This window comes from Marmota monax, unplaced genomic scaffold (genome assembly GCF_021218885.2).
Source record: "Marmota monax isolate L192 unplaced genomic scaffold, Marmota_monax_Labrador192_F-V1.1 WCK01_AAM20220418_F8-fsc00059, whole genome shotgun sequence".
In the NCBI taxonomy this organism is placed as follows: domain Eukaryota; kingdom Metazoa; phylum Chordata; class Mammalia; order Rodentia; family Sciuridae; genus Marmota; species Marmota monax.
Window position 1 is genome coordinate 10,256,244 of NW_026693595.1, and position 21,193 is coordinate 10,277,436.

General features: G+C 38.7%; 1 protein-coding gene across 9 annotated transcripts in view; it reads left to right on the forward strand.

Annotated features, from left to right (window-relative positions):
• Positions 1-21,193, forward strand: part of Smarca2 (SWI/SNF related, matrix associated, actin dependent regulator of chromatin, subfamily a, member 2) — a 166,292-nt gene that overhangs the window by 79,658 nt on the left and 65,441 nt on the right. For all 9 annotated transcript variants that reach the window (XM_046459484.2, XM_046459489.2, XM_058584031.1 and 6 more), the window contains 6 exons: positions 2,969-3,076; positions 3,845-3,931; positions 7,363-7,409; positions 9,723-9,889; positions 15,032-15,195; positions 19,995-20,222. In XM_046459484.2, coding sequence (XP_046315440.1) covers positions 2,969-3,076; positions 3,845-3,931; positions 7,363-7,409; positions 9,723-9,889; positions 15,032-15,195; positions 19,995-20,222 — 801 coding nt within the window. The remainder of the gene's footprint in view (positions 1-2,968; positions 3,077-3,844; positions 3,932-7,362; positions 7,410-9,722; positions 9,890-15,031; positions 15,196-19,994; positions 20,223-21,193) is intronic.

The following is a 21,193-nucleotide window of genomic DNA, read 5'->3' on the forward strand; positions in this document are numbered from 1 at the left end:
CAATTTGCATTTCTCTAATTGCTAGAGATGTTGAATATTTTTTTCATATATTTGTTGATCAGTTGTATTTCTTCTTCTATGAAGTGCCTATTTAGTTCCTTTACTCATTTATTGATTGGGTTATTTTTTGGGGGGTATATGTGAAGTTTTTTGAGTTCCTTGTCAATCCTAGAGTGAGTTTTTATCAGCTGCATTGTAGGGTAATGAGGCAGGAATTTTTCAAGAATATTATGTATCATCAAATTAGCATCTTGAAATATGGATATAAATCAGCTGTCTCTAACATTGTTCCTTGCCCTAAAAGTAACTCATCATATTTTGAAACATTAATCTTAATGCATGCATGTAATTTATAAATAAATATTTAGAACATGTTGGAAAGATGGGCTTCATGATGAGAAAATGTCATCAGATAAGTTTATGACCATCTTCTTTGAGAGAATTAAAGAGGAAAATTAATTTTGTGATAGACTGATAGGGTGATTAGGGAAAATCTCAAAAAGAGCCCTCAAAGTACAACAGAATTTAGAAAGAAGCTTCAAGGCCAAGGACATCCTGGGCTTAGAGAAAAGTACAAAAGTAAAAAAAAAAAAAAAAAAAAAAAAAAAGTTCAGAGCTGTTTGGAAGTTTCCAGAAGCAAATGAAAAATGCAGTTGTGAAACTTAATTATTTGATCATGTGTATCAAACAGTTACCCTCTAATCACATGAGGGAGGAGGCTTGGGTACTTTCCTCTTCCAAGAGTAGCCATCAGATCCTAAGGAAGAGTTCAGTTCTCACAGACAGGACTACCTGCAGGACACTTGGATCCCTGTGTCCATAGCATAGTCCCACAAGTCTGCTGCTTTCCAAGCTCTTACCCTCTAGCCCTTAGCAGTAGCTGACTGATGGGTTAAGAGTTCATCCCCTAGTTTTGGATATGCCATGCCTCAGCCCTCTGTACCTTGAAACAGGATTTGGCATCCTCCCCACATTCGGGAGGATGTGAATAAGCCTTCCAAGTGGCCTAGCGGAAAGTGAACACCAGGCAGAGCTGGGAAGCCTGAAAATCTCCTTGGTCTTCCATAGTATAGTGCTTAAAGAACAATGTCTGTTTCAAATCCTAACTGCACCATTGAATAGCTGGATCACTTTGGACCTGTAGTTTAACCTCTGTGATGCTCATATTTCCTGGCTATAAAAAGTACACTAAAGGTGATTATACCATAGAGCTCTTGTATTTTTTTTGGGGGGGAGGTGGTACCTGGAGTTGAACTCAGGGGTACTTAACCACTGAGCCACATCCCTGGCCCTTTTAATATTTTATTTTGAGACAGGGTCTTGCTAAGTTGCTTAGGGACTCACTAAGTTGCTGAGGCTGGTTTTGAACTTGTGATCCTCTTGCCTCGGCCTCCGAAGCCACAGGGATTATAAGTATGCACCATCAGGCGTGGCTCTTATTATGACTTCAGTGAGAAAAGGCACATGAAGCATTTTTCACAGGACCTGGCACATAGAAAGAGCTCCATAATATTGGCCCTTCATGTCATTTATATCTTTGTCCTTGTTAAAGTCTGAATTTTTTTAACAGTTTTTTTTTCACCAAGATCAAATTTCATAGTGATCAAGAACTCTGGAAAAAGTAGGTTAGTGGTAATCATTTCACGATGTATATGTATATCAAAACATCACACTGTGCACCTTAAATATATACAGTTTTTATTTGTCAGTTATCATTCAACAAGACTGAAAAAATATATTTAAAAAGAAAAAAGAGAGATGCTGAGATACTTAAGCATATAGCGTGATCAAGTATGTAAAACACAAAGCCTGTATTAAGTTCACACTTATTTATTAAACTTGGGGATTTGGGTTTTTTTCCCTGACCAAGCATGTTTGGAGTATTTTATTTGCTTTTCTTAACTGTTATGCAAAACAGCAAGCCTTTCTATAACCTGACTTGATGCATCAAAGTGAGAAGCATAAGACTATCAACCCTGGTCCCCCCAGTCTGACAGGTTCCTTCTGAAGCAACAGTGAAATGAATATATTCTACTTCTCTTCATTTGTGACCTCTTCTTTCTGGCCCTCAGAGCTGAAAATACTCCAATCATTTTTAATCGGTTTATTAAACATTAGGCAGCTTGCTGATTACTTTTAATCACATTCTGCAGATTTCTAGGCATTAATCTGACTTTTTTTATGAAAATTGCACATTTGTATTCTTGGGAATTTTTTAATAAAGAAAAATAATAATAGGAAATAAGCAAGGCAGATTTTATTCATTAGGAGCATGATAAAGTAATACAGGTGTGTGATAAAACATGGACATATGAATTTCCTTTAACTGTTTTAAATTGGATTTTGTCCTGTTTCAACAGGAAATGGCCTTTTGATGGCCATAGAGTTGTGACCAATTGTCTATTAATTCTTCTCCTCCACCTATGTTGCGTCCTTTCATTTCTCAAGAGTAGTGGTTAGTGACAGTCAACCTGGGCCTGCTGTGAAATCTCAGCTTATTTAAGGCTAGCATTAGGGATAGCCATATAGGACCAAATTAAAATGTTTTACAAAGAAAACCAGAGGCTGTTGGTTAGCCGCTGTTTTTCCTAAATTGTTCATATGAAAGGAGGTGTGGTTAGGAGGCAGAAGAAATACTAGAGATACCATATATTGAAAAAATTTGAGTATGAACGGTTGGCAAGCCATTCCCTCTCTCAGATATGAAACTAAGTCCAGACAGTTTAGAAAACAGCCTAGCTTCTGCTATATATAACCTTTCAGGGTTCTCACTATCATATTGGTACCTTTAATAGTGAGGACCATGGTCTCCTCCAGTACCCCATCCCAGCCCTACCCTGTGAATCCAAGAAGGGGGGGGGAAAGGTGTCCTGGTGCTTTAGGAGTGGCACCAGATCTGGTCTCAACAATCATCTTAGAATGGCACCTTCTCCCTATTCCTATTACCTGCTTGCTCTTCTTTATTCAGGTTGAATATGTGATCAAGTGTGACATGTCAGCTCTGCAGAAGATTCTGTATCGCCACATGCAAGCGAAGGGGATCCTCCTCACAGATGGTTCTGAGAAAGATAAGAAGGTATGTTGAGGAAGGAAGCTGGCATAGCTTGAGGTGCTGGGCAGTGTCTTCTCATGGCTGTGGAGTATTTCTGAGAAGCATCTCTGCTCATGCTGATTTGTTAAAAAAAATTACTGGGCATTTTTTGTAGCTATTGTTGCTGCCAAGAGAAATCTTCTAACCCCTAAACTATGTTGGGGCAGGAAGAAAGGAATATGTTCTTGTTACCAAAAGAGTTATCTCTACTCATGTCAATTCTGCAGAAAACACCTTCTGTCTCAGTGTTGGGTGGCATCTGAAAAGGTTTTGAAATCCAGATTTACTCCCTGGGCATCTGTTCTGTGCTCTGACTTCCAAAATCCTAGAGAGTAGATAGTCATTCAGCCATTAACTTAATGTAATACTTTAAGATATACTTTGCCTATAGGATAAGCTAATCATAAGATAGACATTATATCTAACTCAGAAGCAGCCATGTAACAACAGGAACTGTGGATCGCAAGGTGTGTATGTTATTGAGAAGACCTATGGTCTTTTTTTCCTTTCTATAAGAAGCCTACCTAGCTTTTATTGTTTTGGTGTGTGTGTGTGTGTGTGTGTGTGTGTGTGTGTGTGTGAGAGAGAGAGAGAGAGAGAGAGATTTTGGACCTAACCTGGGATTTTGACACATTCTAGGCAAGTGCTCTACCACTGACTTACACTCCTAACCCTGAAGCCTAGCTTCTAAAAATTGGAAACATCTGATCAATTAATAATTAGTTCTATTCTTCTCTTTCCATTTGTTCTCAGGGGAAAGGAGGTGCAAAGACACTTATGAACACTATCATGCAGTTGAGAAAAATCTGCAATCACCCATATATGTTTCAGCACATTGAGGTAAGTTTGAGTCCTGTGTTTTGATTCTGTTTGTGCTAATCCTACTAGTGCTAGTTAAAAAAATAAAATCAAGCCAGATGTGGCGGTGCATGCTTACAATCCCAGCTGTTGAGGAGCCTGAGGCAGAAGAATGGCTAGTTGGAGGCCAGCCTGGGTAACTTCATAAGACCCCGTCTCAAAGTAAAATTTTAAAAAGACCTGGAGATAAAAAAAAAAAAAGTCTAAAGAATCTATGTATAGAATTCAAAAGGGGATGATCTAATAGTTCTTCAGGCAGAATTAATAAATGTGAATTTCCTGGTTATGGATTCTCATTGGCACCTGAGCATCTGGAATTTTATAACCAAGAGTTTAAAGTATCGAGGAGTGGTGTAAGCAATGGCTCAGGTGTGGGTTCGAGTGAATTGCTGTGTTCCAGTGGGAGCTCTGAAATTAATGACAGCCACATCTAGTTTCTTCCAAAGGATGTCGTCAAAAATATTCAAATGATGTATTTGTAAATATTAAAGATAAAGGTGTTCTTTCAATATTTTCTTTGTGAAAGAAACTGGCTGTAGTTTGTTACTTAGATTGATATTTTTTCTGTCTTCTTTCTACTGTGATGATGATGTAAATTGATGCTTTTATTCTGATGTTCAGCTGTTTTTAGGGGAGAGGACATTGTCTGCCCTCTTCTCTACATGTGAACATGCTTCCAACACTGGTAGTGTTTCACTCTAGCAGGGACAATTGGCTGTAGCAGAAGAGGAGCTGCCATTGCCATATCCATTTTTTTAGTGTTGCTGAGGAATCACATGCTCCTGGGGGCATTGTTTGCCAGTCTAGGGCCTAGTTTCCACTGCAAATTGGGCAAGAGAGAGGAAAATCACTTCAGGACTCCAGTGTCTACACCGGTTCATTTAAAAACAATAAATAAAAGCTTCTAGAAAATTAAAACTTAATCACAGGATTTTTAAAAAGTGTTGGAATACTTTTAAATTTGAATATTCTTTTTCACTCCTTTATTTTTGGCAATCACACCTGATAGGTCAGAGTATTTATTCCCTACCCCTCCCTGTGCTAGAGTCCTATCTCAACTGTGCAGGGAAATTAGGAGAACTTCTCACCTGCTGTGTCCTTCAAGTCCTTAGGAGAGAGTGTCTGAGATTACGAGAGAGGATCCATAGACATAAGGAAGAGGACCCACACATAGAGGAGAGTGTCCTTGGATAGGGAGGCTTCCGTGGACACAGGGGAGAGAATCTTGGACATAGGATTCTTGTGGAGCACTTAGATTCATAGAGGATTACCCAGCACAGTTGAGACCAGACTCTAACATAGGGAGGGGGCATATTTATAGATTGAAGGGAAGTGACAATGGCAATAACAGGTTTTTTTTTTATTTTTTAGGCATGGTTAACATTTTATTTTATTTTTATTTGTTTTAATTAGTTACACATGACAGTAAAATGACCTTGACATATAATACATTTGATTCAAATGTATGATATGGCAATAACAGTTTTAAAAACAATCTTACCAACCAGCCACATTTTTAGATATATAGATGAAGGAGAATTCAGTAGGCATTAGTGAGTTCATGTCTCAGGCCACTGTGTCCCTGTAACTTGGTAGAGAAAGTCACTCAAGCCTGCTTGATTTGTAATAAGAGGGGAACAATAGATTGTAGAGCCAGCAGATAGGTGAACTTTTAAGTGAGAAAACAGGAAGCATCTTGGAAACTAATGTGTTAATCAGGCATAAGGTGTCAGTGAATTAGTGCTGGGTAGATATGGGGTTGGGGGGTGTGGGGAAAGTCTTAATGATGAAAATGATGAGTGTCGTGTCAGGTTGACCTGTCACCTACTGTCCCATTTTTTCCTGAGAACAATTTTAAGGCATTTACTCTGATCTATAGAGGGCTTTGGGGACTTAGAAATTATGAAAATTAAGTGTCTTACTTCATTTCAGTTACCATAAAAAAATTAACCTTCAAAATGTGCTGGGCCATGTGGGGAAGGAAGGCAGATGACTTCTTCTGTCTTCAAGCTTCTGTCTGGAGTATTGGGAAGGACGAAGGGTCATAAAGGAGACCGAGCTTGGAGCAATGAGCCCCAGTGCCTGCCTGTTTATAAGTAGCTGTCAGTAAACAGATTTTGACTTGCAGTGTTTTTAACATAAAAAAAAAAAAACAACTTTGAAGAGCTGATTTTTAGAAATAAGAGACCCACAGTCATTGGCTGATCTATTGGCAGTTATGGGTCTGAAGTATCCTGTGCATTTGCTTTTGTTTTGTTTCCACACAGTCCTTTGTTGATGCCACATTATTTCAGAAGCCCGGTCTCGAGATTGGTCTCACTGCCTCTCTGGGAAACTTTGAAATGGAGATATGAAAGCAGTATTTTTAAAAAGATACGGATTACCCAACCTTATCATGGTCCACGGACACATACCATCTCTTTGGTTTTCCCAAGCTGCTAGACAGGGATGGAGCCTAAGAATCTAGAAAGGAGTGGCCAGATCTGGAAGTGGAAGTGTGTCATCTGTGTTGGCTTTGCCACAGGGCCCTGAGTGGCTGGAGCCTGCCAGGAATAATGAGCATATTTGAGACTAGAAACCAAAGGGAAAGATATGTTCCCCTTGGAGGAAAAGCTGGTGGCTAATGTAGAGGTGTGATGTATTTACCCCTAGATGGTCTCTGTTTCCATAAAGCAGGAATGGAGAGAGCCCAGAGCAGAGTCAAATATTTCTTCCTCTGAATCTGGAGGGAGTTCAGTAACTAAGTTCTGTCTTCTAAAAGTGGAAGCTGAACACTGAGGCTAGAGTACATTTAGGGCCTTCACTGTAAAAACAAAAGCACTGGATGGGAGAGATGTTAGGATTTCACTCAGTTAAGAACTGCATTACATAATAGCCATTATTTTTATTGGTAACTGTTTTCACATTACATTTATGTTTCCCTATTAATCCTGACTTGCTTGTGTTGTGCTCTTCCTCCAACCTAGACTCTGATCTGAGCTCCTTGTGGGTGGGTCCCCAGAAACAAATGCCTGCTCTGTGCTGGGCTGGTTGATGCTCAGTGCCTGTTGCATTGGCGAGCTCACGTTCTCCTCTGGGAGTCCACTTAGAGCAGAACGAAAACCTGACCTCAAAGACACTGAGTTTCCAGTTCAGCCTACACTGAGTATTTTCTTGTTCATTGATTATTTTGTTGCCTTTGACTATAAGAGTCCATAGGGCGTACTCATTAAAAGAGAAACCATTAGGTCAATAATATTAGTTCCATGGAACAGCACTTGCCTAGCACATGTGAGGCCTGGGTTTGATCCCTTGCACTGCAAAATAATAATAATAATAATAATAATAATAATAATAACAACAACAACAACAACAACAACAACAATAATATATTTAGATTTTAAAGTCATTTTCTTCTTTTCTCTCTTTTAAAGGAATCCTTTGCTGAACACCTGGGCTATTCAAATGGGGTCATCAATGGGTAAATCTTACATTTTTTTTCTTTGAAAATATAGTGTTATTGGTTCTACTTACACTACCATTTTCTATAGTATTTTTTTTCCTATTATGCAAATACATACTACCAGTGTCCTTGGTCCTCCTTGCTCCACCGTGGAGGGGCAGAAGTTGTTAACCAAAATGATATCAGCATTCTCTTTTACTTTACTGGCATAAATTACTACTTGCCTTGAGCAAGTGGTTATTCTAAGGACATAGATCTCATTTAATAGACTTAATAGTCTCCTAGTGTTCTAAAACGTTGCTGGAGCCTCCAAGGGTTGTCACTTCTAACTGAAAGTGTGGCTTGGGCTTGGAAGAAAATTTATCTTATTAAATTTCACGTTGATATTTAACATTCATGTGCATGAAAGGAAATGTCTCATCTGCTATAAATGTGTACGATTTTGCAGTCATTCACTCCAGAATGGTCTGTATAAGAGATTTTTCATTAGCAGTGGACATTGAAGGGAATCATCCTTGCAGCGACAGACAGATGAAGATTTCATTAATGGACAGCCTGTTTTGTTGGGTTTGCTCCAGAGGTGATGTTTTAGGATAGAGGGGTCCTTGCTGGATTCCAAGAACAGACAGGGCCACTGGGAGAATTTGGAACTGAAACCCAAGCAGAGTGACAACACTGGGGTCTCCTGCCTGTCCTTGCCGCTTTCCCCTGGAAGTTGTGGCCACTTCCACTCCTGCAGCTTGGACAGGGTTGCAGGGTGGAAACACGGCTAAGGGTGTGCGGCTCTGAGGGGCAGTGGTCTTTGAGGAATGAAAGCAGAAAGACATAGGTTTGAAAATATGACTATTAAAAGTAGCATACTAAGGGCCTGGGGATCCTAATTAGAATAAGATGTATTTCATGTTTGTATAAATACATCATATTATCCTCTACTGTGTTGTAGAACTAAAAAGAACCAAAAAAGTAAATAAATTAAATAAATTAAAAAAAAAAACAAAACAAAAGGCAGAATATCCAGTAATAGTATTGTAGACTGCATGTGCACTGGAGCTTTCCAAGCAGTATTAACCCTAAAATTAAGTTGTAATAGCATATAATACAGCCCTGTTGCTTAAAAAAAAAAAAGTTGTTTACTATGGAGCAAAAAGGCCCTACTTTAGCTTTTCTCCATATCATGGCAACCTCCTTGTCACTGTCCCTTCATATTTTTTACTTGCTCTGCAGCAGCGAGCCAGCACTCCTGTCCCTTTCCCAAGCCACTCTTATGCAGTGTCCATAATGATCTTGCAAAAAGACCAAACTGACCAAAAGTTAGACCAACCTCACTCCCCTGTTTAAAGCACATCGGTGGAGTGCGCAGAGCCCCGTGGCCAGTCCCTGTACCCACCTCCCTTCTTTGTACTGTCTCAGCACTTTCCCCTCACTTAGGTTTTACTCACCATTACTTTTTCCAGTTTCTCCGGCTGCTTTTCTGCTTAGGGCCTTTACATGTGTCTCACCTCTCCCTGGAATCTCCTCCTCTAAGCCTCCGGCCCCCATTGGTCACCTGCATGCCTTTTACCATCATTCAACTTTCAGCTAAAATGTTCTCTCCTCAGGGAGGTCACAGTGATTTGCAGACTTTTCTGTAAAGGATCAGATTGAAAAGATTTCCAGCTTTGTGGGCTATGAAGTCTCTGTCACCCTTACTCAGCTCAGCCAGTGTAGCACGAAAGCAACCAGACAAAATAAATGAGTGAGCGTGGCTGTGTGTTCTGATAAAACTTTATAAAAAGAGGCAGCAGGCTAGGGCCCACCCAGGTCTGCCAAACTCTTCTCTAATCTGAAGAAGGAGTCAAACATTGGGATGAGCCCTCTTATCATGACCCACTACTTTTCTTCATTGGACTAATCATAGTTAATAATCACCCATTTTGTTTATCTCTGTACCCATGCCCAACATTGTGCTTGTTACATACTAGGTACTCAATAAGTATTTGAATTGATCACTGAGTGCCCTAAATTAACCTTTTTATGCATGTAATACATAAAGACTTAGAATTTAGAGGGAGAAAGTGAAAAGGCTAGGAACATGAAAGGGTTTCCTTTTCTTTCTAGAATCTACCGTCATACTTAGCAGGTACAATGTACCCTTTATGGGTTTCCTATGAATAGTATACTTTCTTTCTCCACTGAGTACTTTGTTTTAGAGCTGGTATTCATTCATTGGTTCCACATTTCCTTACTGAATGTTTATTACATACAAGACACTGGGAGAACAGCAAAAAGCTACTCGATCCTTCAAGAAGACAGCAGTAATACGGTCTTCTTGTTTTGCATTTTTGGGTTCAGGGCTGAACTGTATCGGGCCTCAGGAAAGTTTGAGCTACTTGATCGTATTCTGCCCAAATTGAGAGCGACTAATCACCGCGTGCTGCTTTTCTGCCAGATGACGTCCCTCATGACCATCATGGAGGATTACTTTGCTTTTCGGAACTTCCTTTACCTGCGTCTTGATGGTGAGTGTGTGAGGCAGGAGACTCAGCATCCCTGCTTTCTGAAAATGAAGGGAGGAGGCACTTAGGTCCAGCCTTGGTCAAAACGCAGGAGGAGAATCAAAGTTTGTCTTTTTTTTTTGTTTGTTTGTTTATTTTTTATGATACTGGGATTGAACCCATGTCCTTGCACATGGTAGGCTATATCCTGAGCCCAGGTACAAGTTTTCTAGGTAGCAGTTTTTACATTCTCTACCTTTCAATAAGCTTACATCATTGTGCAGTTGTTCTACATTCAAGCCAACACAAATGAATTCAGAGTCACTTATGAGTATTACAGTTACACTAAATTTTAAAAATTTTCCTTGCTCTTAGGATCAAATGTTGCTTATGCATCATGTTGAAAATGCTGAAAATCCTTTACCTTTTCCTGAGAAGATATATTTTAAGGGAATAAAAGCTATGTCTCCTTTCTCTAGTATAGCAGTATAATGTTCATCTCCAGTTATATCTATCAGTAAATTCTCTTTTTCTCAAGAGAACATACCTACGTGTCACATTGTTAGGAGATTTGACTTCATTGTTCCCTGCATTTTGCAGACGAAATCAGCATTTAGTCTGATTTCAAAAGTAAAATTGAAATACCACATCATAAACATTAGTTAGCAAATATGAATGGGAAGAAAAGATGAAATTGGTAATGTTCCCTAAGTTACTTTTATGAATTTAATACTGGCTATAACATTTTAGAGATTAAAGATGTTACAGTTTTCATACTGTGGCAGGTGAGAATGTGTTCAAAGAGTGGTGAGGAGGAAACAGAGCTAATTTACAGCCAGGATTCGTTTAATCCCTGGGTACAAAGATCACAGAACTGCTAATACCTGTTTTTTTTTTAATCAAATGCAGTATTAATGTTATTGTTAAGTGAACAGGAAATTTAAAGTTTCTATTTGATTAGAAGGTTTTATTTGATTTTCAATCCAATATTTTGTCTCCCTTTTGCCATTAATTAAATATAATTGGAAATATACCAAACTGAAACTTCTCATACATTTTCTCATTTGAGTTTTTAGGTGAATTCTCTGTCTGGCCTACCTTTTGGAGTATTACTAATCTAACCATCTGGCAGACTTGATGATTTAAAAGCCCTTTTACCTCTCCCCTCCAAAGTCACTGAAAGCTGACGGATGGTTAAGTAAACATTAATTTTGAATTTATAGATTCAGACGTATCATCCACAGTCTGTCTCTTTTGGCAAGACTCCTGATTGTTTTCTCTTTGACTGGTTGCTCCCCACCGGCCTCTGTCCCAGTGTGGCAAAGTGTGGCACTCTTTCTTTCCACCTTTCGCTGTGCTCAGGGGAGGGTTTGATGTCCCCCTGGATTTATAGCCAGATGTCCTATATAAATATGTTTGCTACTTGTGGCCCTCCATTCGAACCTCACCTCTCAGAGGCCAGCAACCTGGGAATAACTGAATCTATCAAACTGGTAAGAAGTGATTTCCTTGAAACAATTCATTCTAATGTTTTCTTGCCAGTGTGAAAAATTCTGATAGTCTATTGGTTGCAGTCCTTGTTGTTGTTAGTAATAACTGTCCTGACAGCTGATGTTTATGGAGCATCGATGACACCTAGGTAATAGCAGATGCATGCTCTGCTTCATTGATTGATTTTTCTTCATCATTTATTTTCTCTACAATGAGTAGTGGATCCTTATTTATCACTATTCTTATGATTCCCATTTAACAGATGAGAAAACAAAGGTCAGATGGTGAAAACAGGGTTTAACTTGCATCTTTCTGATTCCAAATGAGCTCAGTTTTAGCATTCCCAGTAGATAAACCCCACCTTGGAAATAGTATTGGCTTACCGAATTGATAGCATTTTAAGAATGATTATGAACTTGTTTAAAATTATTAATTGGACTAATTGAAAATGACTAGGAATTGGAGACACAAGATAAATGAGCCACTTGCTGTTCAGACATCAGAGCTCTTATCATTCATTGAGTTGAAAGAGACAAGTAAGTTGCATAGTGCTACAGATGGATGGAGACGGCTACACAGGCTTCTTCTACTAGAAACAGCAGCCATTCATTTTGGGAGCAGAGGGTTGTTGGAGAATCAATCAGTACACACAGATAAATTATTATACACCCTTCCAACTGCACACACCCACATACATACTCCATCACCAATTAGTAAAATGTCTTCAGATTTTCTTTGCTGAATTTGATATCTCAGATTGTGACTTCAGGAAAAAAAAAATCACTTGTTGACAGCTCAGCAAGGATTTTCTGCAAAGATTATGGTTGTATGAATAGGCTTAGCTACTATTTCGTTCCTGTTTTTGTTTTCATTGGAAATGATTTTTGAGTGAGAGGTAGTGATACAGTTTTATCTCAGAAGATGAAATTTTCCAAGAGCAGCTGAAACTCAGTTAAAATTAGTAATCATGAAAGTCTCTTAGTGTGTTCCTTCTGGCAAATTCCGTAATTTTCTAAACAGTTGCCCTTGCTATTAATCATATTCTTATAATTGGATATGTTCTACATCAGTCTAAAAGACCATGAAACTGATGCTAGTGCTGAGCAGGGTAAATTCTGTGCACCTGCAAGGAGCATTTGCCTTTGAATCTTTCTGAACAATATTGAAAAGATTGCAGATGATCAGTAAAGATCTTGACTTGAGGATCTTTAATAGAAATGAAAATCTAGCAGGACACAGTGGTGCACACCTATGATCCCAGCTACTTGGAAGGTTGAGGCAGGAGGATCAAAAGTTTGAGGCCATCCTCAGCAATTTAGTGAGACCCTGTCTGAAAAAAGAAAAAAAACAAGACCAAGAATGTGACTCAGTGACAAAGCCCACCTGATTCTGAACCTTATAATAAGAAATGCTATAGCTTTGCATAAAAAGCGTTTGAATCTTTTCTTGTTTGTTTTTATAGCTTGTCAAGTTTCCAGCTATTTACACAGTTTAAATACACACCAGATATATAGTGAATCTGTTTGCCTGAGGTATCTGGCATAGAGCCTGAGAACTCCATGACTAAGTAATTTTGACACTCTTTTTGTTTTTCAATGCTTTGTTTTGCATTTAAAAAATCATTTTGTCCCAAGTAGGCCTATTCCCCAATTAGTTTTATTTATATCTTCTTAACTTACTAGGTCCCAAGTTTATATTCTGCAAATATCTCAATGAGATTGACACAGCTTCATTAAAATAGATTAGAAATCATAATCTAGAACTTATGGTGTGATTTATTATCATTAATAATATATCATTAATGCATATTATCACTATTCACTTATTACTTTCCTCAAAACACTATGACTCTAAAAACAAATATTTATTTTAGAGTTACCATAAGTGATATTTGTTGCTCAATTTAAGTTTTTTAAGTGTTCCATAAATAGGATGATGGGACATAATGGGTTAATACATTAACAGATATTTTTCAGTTGATTAAAACTGTTGAACTTCTACCCTCAGAGTAGATAGATGCACAGTTTTTATATCCTGCTGTCAGAAAACAGATGTCATTACCTCTGGGAGCCCCATTCTTTCCCCTTTTTTTACTTTTGGTTTCTTTGGCTTTTTCTTCAGTTTAAGGCCGAGAGTAAATATGGGAATCATTAATCCATGTAATTAAAAAATTATTGTAACTGGAAAGGCCTTAGAGAGAAGCTTGCACGGCAAAACAGAACATGTCTTCCTCCAGCATCATGAACAAATGGTTCCCATGGTCTCAGACAGCCAATTCTGAAAATAAAAGGGTTCCACATGTTCAAAACCTCACTCAGCAGAGCAGGTTAATGCTCCTCCCCCAAATCTAAATTCCTACCATTCATCCTGGAGGATTTGACCAGCTTCACCAAACAAGAGATCTAATTTAGGAAGTACACTGAGTCTAAAGAACTTTGCTTCATTAAATGGGGAGCAACCTCAAACTCCTTCTTTCTAATCCCCATTTGCTGTGTGTGGGGAATTGATTTTCTTCCCTTCTCAGGAGGGTACTTATTATTTTTACTGGATGTGAAAAACAGATCCCCCACATTTGGGAACTTGACCCTCATAAGTAACTTGATTCCTTTAGCTAGTCACTTAAATGTTTTAAACCTGCAAAATAAATTGCTGGTATGTTTTCACCCTTAAAAAAAAGAACAACATGTAGAAATAATATTTGTATAGCAGCCAGTCAGCGAGTATCATATAACATATAACATGCATATGTATTTCCTATCAGTCTAAAGCCCCTTTCAGAACCCAGCCTCTGCACTCCCTGGTGAAATGCATTCAGATGGGGTGCTGGTTGCTTTGTATTTTTGTTTTCATTTTCCCTTCCACAATGTATGTCATGAAAAGGCTGGATAAATACATTACAAATGGATAGTATGTGAATGACTGGCCACTTTGGAACACAAATGTGCCCTGAAGTGAGCTCCACATCCTGAGATTGGGGTTCTCTGCTCATTCACTATCCACACTCCATGGTGTGAACCACCGCAAGGGTGTACCATGTTTGATTGGTTTTAGCGTGGCATCCTTTAAACCTAATAGAGCAGAATGTTAACCCGAAATACAGACTAGGGCTTACATTTTTAAAAATATAAATGTTATTGTGGCTTCAGATAACAAACATTTCATTCATATTTTATGTCTTTCCCATAGCATACCTAATATCGAGCTAAACAGCAAAGTAGTAGAAATCAACTTTCCTTTTGTTTTTATTCTCTTGGCATAACTAAGTGTCCTTGCTTTAATGCCTGTGAGCAAAGTTGCTTTAAGCCATTGTAATAACCATTTTAGGCACATGTGTGTTTGTGGGTGGGTTTTTCTATTATTATTATTTGGTATTTTACAACCCAGAAATAAATCCAGGAAATGTTTCCATTAAGTCTTAGATTAGAGTAAGAATGTTGTAGAATTTGTTAAGCTGCAAGGGTGCCCAGTCAGAAATGTTTAAACAATCTTTCCTTTTTTATTTTTTTAATTGCGAAATATTCAGAGTTCCTTTCAAAAGTATAAAAACCCTGGTGATTACCTCACCAACTTGTAGAAGTCTGGATAAATGTCTCAAGGAAGCAGGCCTTTTTGTCTAGTTCTCTGCCATTTTCAGACAGGAGTTAATTGGAAAATTTATTTTTCTTATCCCCTCAGGCACCACCAAGTCTGAAGATCGTGCTGCTTTGCTGAAGAAATTCAATGAACCTGGGTCCCAGTATTTCATTTTCTTGCTGAGCACACGCGCTGGAGGCCTGGGCTTAAATCTTCAGGCAGCTGATACGGTGGTCATCTTTGACAGCGACTGGAATCCTCATCAGGTGGGCAGATCTGACTCAGGAGCCCAGGCCTCTCTCTGGAGAGAAGCTGAAAGATTATCAGTTTCATCATTCACATTTATGGGACAGAGCAAATTTCTAAACGACTAGGCCATTTCTCCAAAGGAGAAATAGCCCAGCCAATTATTATAGCTCTTTCCTTATCTCCCCCGGAGCATAGATATTGGGTTGTCATACACAGGCCTTTGAAGAGCTCAAGATTGGGTTGGAAAAACTGAGTTCCTGCTAAATTTTAATCCCATCTCCCAGGATTGCCATTTGAGCAAATTACATCTGGTCAAGGATAAATCAAAAATGTTCCACTATACTCAGTAGTAGAATGTGAGCTTAGCATGCAAGAGGTCCTGATTTTGCTTTCCAGCACCAAAAAAAAAGAAAACTCAATAATAGCAACTCACACCACATTTACTCTGTGCCAACCCCCCTTCATGTGCATTGCCTCGCTCAGTTTTCTAAACTACCCTACAGTATAGTTAACATTAGTATTTGCATCTTTTACAGTCAAGGAAGCTGAGTTCCAGGCAAGTTAAGTAACTTCCTCAAGGCCAATTAGTATATGATAATTAATCTTCTATTTTGTGTATTTTGTTTAAAATATCATCATGGAAAAAATATCCTATGAGCGAAGTGTGGTGGTGCATGCCCTTGATCCCAGTGACTCAGGAGGCTGAGGAAGAAGGATCACAAGTTCAAGGCCAGCCTGGGAAACTTATACCTGTCTCCAAATAAAAGACAAAAAAGACTGGGGATGTAGTTAAGCACCCCTGAATTTAGTACCCAATACCAAATATCTATGTGTGTGTGTGTGTGTGTGTGTGTATGTGTGTGTAGTATATATAGTGTGTGTGTATATATGTGTGTGTGTGTGTGTGTATATGTGAATATATATTTTCATATTCTATGGAACATCTGTCATTGTAAATTCTTTTTACCAGGTAAGTTTGGAGTTATCTTTTTAAAGAAGTATTTAGATGGATTTTAAAAAATACATATTGAATGCATCCTTTGTGATGCTGGATTCCGACATTGCCATGGGAGGTGATGTATCTGCCTGTAAGATCATGGACATAATGAAAATGCAACCGTTGCATAGGAATTCTACAACTTGTACATCCACCTCACCCAGGTTCCTCAGGAGGAGCTGTGCCTCCTCTCCAGTATCACTGACCATCTCACTGGCTTCTCTGAAGGTTGAGCAAAAAGACTTAGAGCATTTGTTTTGGGCAAGAAGTAGAGTTCAGGATGCATTTTAAGAATATGCCTACTTCCTGTTTCCTACTGCCCCACCCCCAAGTTTCCTATTCAGTGCTCTAGGTGCTTCCTTGTAAAGCTCCTGGGAGATGCTGAGAGGCTCACACACCTTCTTGCATTGGGCACTGCACATGCTCCCCAGTCATTCTCTGTAAATGAAAAAATTCACATAGAATGACCACTGCAATGTTCTGACCTTGAAAAGCATGGGGAGCCACCAGCACAGTCTGTTAGTTCCAAGTCTTCAGGAAGCATGTTATATGTATTTTGATATTCCACGTTGCATCCCAGAGCGCAGGTAGAATTCACATTCACGTGAGAGATCTGCAGTTTCCCTCTTTACAATTTTGCATTCAGTATTTGTTCTGTAAGCACAGGTGCAGTTCCTGTCATGTGGTCCCTAGGGAAAAGGAATATGTGATCCCTTTGCTCCAGGAGTTTCATTCTGCTTGGACATTTAGATTACTCCACTTGCTGGTACCTTTGCCTTTATTGCTGACCATCTGAAGATGAATGGAGAGTTTGCTGTCTTTTGTCTTTGATCTGATTTTCTCAGATGTTCATCTTCACTGGCACAGTGTCAAATCTAAGGGCCAAAGGAAATCTCTCTTTCTGGAAATGCTGATTTCCCATGGAAAAGAATTCTGAGACATCTGTGCCCTCTTCTGCTCCCTCCCTCCTCACATCTTTCCTTCTCTGTTGCAAACTTTGAGGGCACAACTTTTCTGACCAGTAGCTAAAGGGAGACCTCCAGAACCAAATTAAATTGCCTGGGGACTTGAAGTGTTCTCTTGTAATTACAAGTGAGCTAAAATTTTGGCAGCAAAAAAAAGACCCCCAATTTTTTCTGTCCTAATTGACCATGAGTTCCTCGAACTGAGCACCTCTGCCAGTTTTTGCATCTACCATAGGTGGGTTCACTTCCACCTGATTCAATAATCTAGGCTGACCCAATTTTGCCTGTTTGTCATTCAGACATGGCCATTAGGTTGGGCAAACTTTTGTTTTCAGAAATGAGTGATCTCAGAGTGATCTGGATGAGTACTGAGCTTTCACTGAAAATATAAGAGAACTAACTTTTTATTAAGCTACAACTCTTCCAGAAACTGCTAGGCACTCTGCACACCTTCTTCCAGGTAATACTTTGCACCTAAAGAAACTAGATTGCTCAAGAGCACAGAGCCCCCGAGCCCCTGCTAATACATGTTTCACAGCCCCAAAATGAACACAGTGGAGTTTTTTTTTTTTTTTTAAACCACCCTGGTTTCAGCATGCATGACATTTCTGTAAGTTTTCTCTATTGCACTGAATCAAAAGTAAGGCAAAGAGAGGAAATGGGGTTTAACAAATTGAAGATAAAGAGGCCTACCTAGAAGCAAAGGTAGAACTCATGAATGTAGAATTAGCAATAAAACTGCTCAGAGTTGCTCATTTTCACACTATTGATTAGAAACAGGTTGATTTTTTAACCCATGGAGCTGGAATAATGTGGCTGCTTCAGAAAAGTTAGCCACTCAGCTTCCTTGAGGCCCTCTTCTGAACTGTGCTTTTGTGTTCAAGTATCATCATTCTGCATCAGGGTGATGAAGTTTCAGACCACTGATTCAGATGCAGAAGTATTGAACAATCCATTCAATAATTACAGCACTCAATTCTTTGTTACAATATCCTCCACCCCATTTTTGGCCAAGGAACTCATAGGCTCACTTGCATGTTAGTTCTTTTGTGGTTTTAATGAACATCTTTAAGATCAGGGATCAGCAAATTATGACTCAAGGTCAAAGTCTGGCCTGCCACCTGTTTTTGTGCAACCCCAAATTGGAGAATGGTTTTTTCACATTTTTAGGTATCAATGTAAAATGGTTGGGCAGGGACAGTAGCCTTTGGCAAGAACAGTTGCACCATTTTTGCTCCTAGCCCAGAGAGCCTAGAATCTTTAGTCTTCGGCTCATTACAAAAATGTTTGCTGACCCTTGTTCTAGGAAGTGGTGAAAGGGTTGATGACACAGAGCTTGTCATTTGGCTGCTGCTTAACTGTTTGTGCTAAAGATGTGTTGAGACAGGGACAATTGGAGAAGGGTGTTCAGGGTCCCCCTGCCCACCACCATCACCTTTGTGTTTTAATTACCTACCTCATTCTCCTCTTTAGAAAATAATTGGGATGGGTTTCGGTTAGGTTCGTGGTTCAGCACTATGATAGTTGCATTAACTTAAGGCAAAAATTTGTCCTCAGAAGATATTTATATATTAGTCATTTAATTTCAAAGGTCCCTGAAACAAAAACGAATCTCCCAGGCAGACTTTATTCTGCTGCTTCCTTAGGCTACGCAGATGACCAAAAAGCTCAGCTGGTCAAGAGGAGAGGCTTACAGCTGTTACATGTTAGCTCTGCAAAGCACGGTGCAAGAAAGTGGAAAATGGGGAATAACCTTTGCCCTAAAAATATATATACAATCTGATGAGGGACAAGTGTCTACAAGTAACTAGTATCAGTCCAGAGACCATCACCTGGACTACAGTGAATAAACAGGACGTTTTTATTGAGTAGCTGTAAAATTAGGTAACTACCTCATAGGCTTATAAAGGTTTTTATTTAAAGATTTCAATAATGCCTTTTTCTTATAAGATTAACATGCTTCAAGTAAAAAAAAATGTTAAACCATGTATAAGCAAAATGAACAAGATTAAACAACAGCTATGATTTTAATACTCGGCAATAGGAACATTGTTGGCATGTTGGTTTTTGTCCTTTTTCTTGTTTAGATAAAAATGCATATGAGGTCATAATGTACAAACTCACTTATAACTTACAATTTGCACTGATAGCTTTGTGTAGTTAAATTTTCTACAGGATAATTTTTTTATGTTACTATGTTGGTATATATGCACAGTAGAATACCATAATTTTTTAAATCAATATGTTATTGTAGAATGTTTACTTTTTAAAACCATGATAAATAATAACTAATGCTGAGAAGATACATTTTTATTTATAAATCTTTATGCATATTCATGGTGGTTTCTTTAGGACAAATTTTCAGGAGCGCAATTTCTGAATCCAAGCCATACTCAATTTTAACATCTTAGTACATTATGCCAAATTTCTATCCCCAAAAGCTCATCAGTTTACTGAGTCCCTAGCAGTCCTTCTCATTTTCTAAACTAAAGACTAAGCCTTCAATAAAGTTAGGTCCCAGGAAGTTGGCTAGCTGAGCAATCATTATATATAATGTACATATGCATGCATGTAAATAATAAATGGCGAAAAACAATATTCTGAGACATGGATTTCAAAACCTGAGGTGTTATTTTCTGGTTGGGTTGGTTGATTTAAATCAAACTTCCTCAACTAGGAATGACCTCAGATTTTTCTAAAGAAAGTAGCTTGTGTATTTTAAAAATGTAAGCAAAACCTTACCCTAGAAAAGGTGGATTAAATAGTGCCCACTTATTTCCCTCTTATGTAGGGGCTTGTTGGCAGGGCTAATCCAGGCACCTCTGTCCTCACAGTGTATTGTTCTTGCAAACAGGATCTGCAAGCTCAAGACCGAGCTCACCGCATTGGTCAACAAAATGAGGTCCGAGTGCTGAGACTTTGTACGGTGAACAGTGTGGAGGAGAAGATTCTTGCAGCTGCAAAATACAAACTGAATGTGGATCAGAAAGTTATCCAGGCGGGCATGTTTGATCAAAAGTCTTCGAGCCACGAGCGGAGGGCGTTCCTGCAGGCCATATTGGAGCATGAAGAAGAAAATGAGGTATTAGAAGAAGCCAAGTTTATGAAATCAAACAGTGACCTTTTGTCTCTGAAGGACTAAGAATAACCCCTTTGTTCTTTAAAGAATTTCTCAAGCTGGACTTAATTAAAATGAATAAATTAGCTGCTGTCTTATATCCCAAGCACAGTAAACCTCTGAAAGTTATCCAAATGAATGTCTTGCAAGCTATTGCCAGAGGGCCCAAAAGGCCACCATCAAGCACAGTCTTGTGTACTAAATGCTGCCTCCTGTAGGGCAAATGCCATACTGCAGGTAGGGCTCTTGGCAGGTACAAACTCAGCCAGATGAGACCTGGAAGTGTGTCCTACTTTGCCTTTTCTTCTTTGGCCCTCCAGAGCCTTTGGTCTCTGTGGCCTTTTGGTCAGTGATGACAGCACTTCAACATGTTTGTAGGACAAACCTTCACAGACATCTAGACTAGCTCATTTAGTTCAAGTTTGACCTTAACCTCCCCTTAAAATTTTTTCTAAGAGCTGACCCAAGGCTGAGAAAAATACTGGTTTAAAAAATCTTTTTTATTTGCCAAGATTGTACAAAGAATGTGATGATTACATTTCTTTTAGGGAATCTTTTGGTGTCCATTTGTATATTTTACAGATTGCCAATTTTAGTCATTTTTTTACTGAATATTCATTCTGGTGCTGGGGATATAGCTCAGCAGTACAAGGCTTGCCTACCATTTACAAGGCCCTGAGTTCAATTCCCAGCACCACAAAAAGAAAAAAAAATCTAAAATGAATTTGAAATAGATTTAAAAACATATTTATAAGGTCTAGAAAACTATAAAATACCACCACCAGTCCTTACCCTAAAATTGGCTGGGGATGGACAAATTTGGTTTTGTGTGCCCACACTTATAAACAGAAGCATAGTTTACCTTATATATTCACATGGAATACCATCTTCAACACATATATTTAGATATAATCTCATTTTGCCTTAAGTAGGAT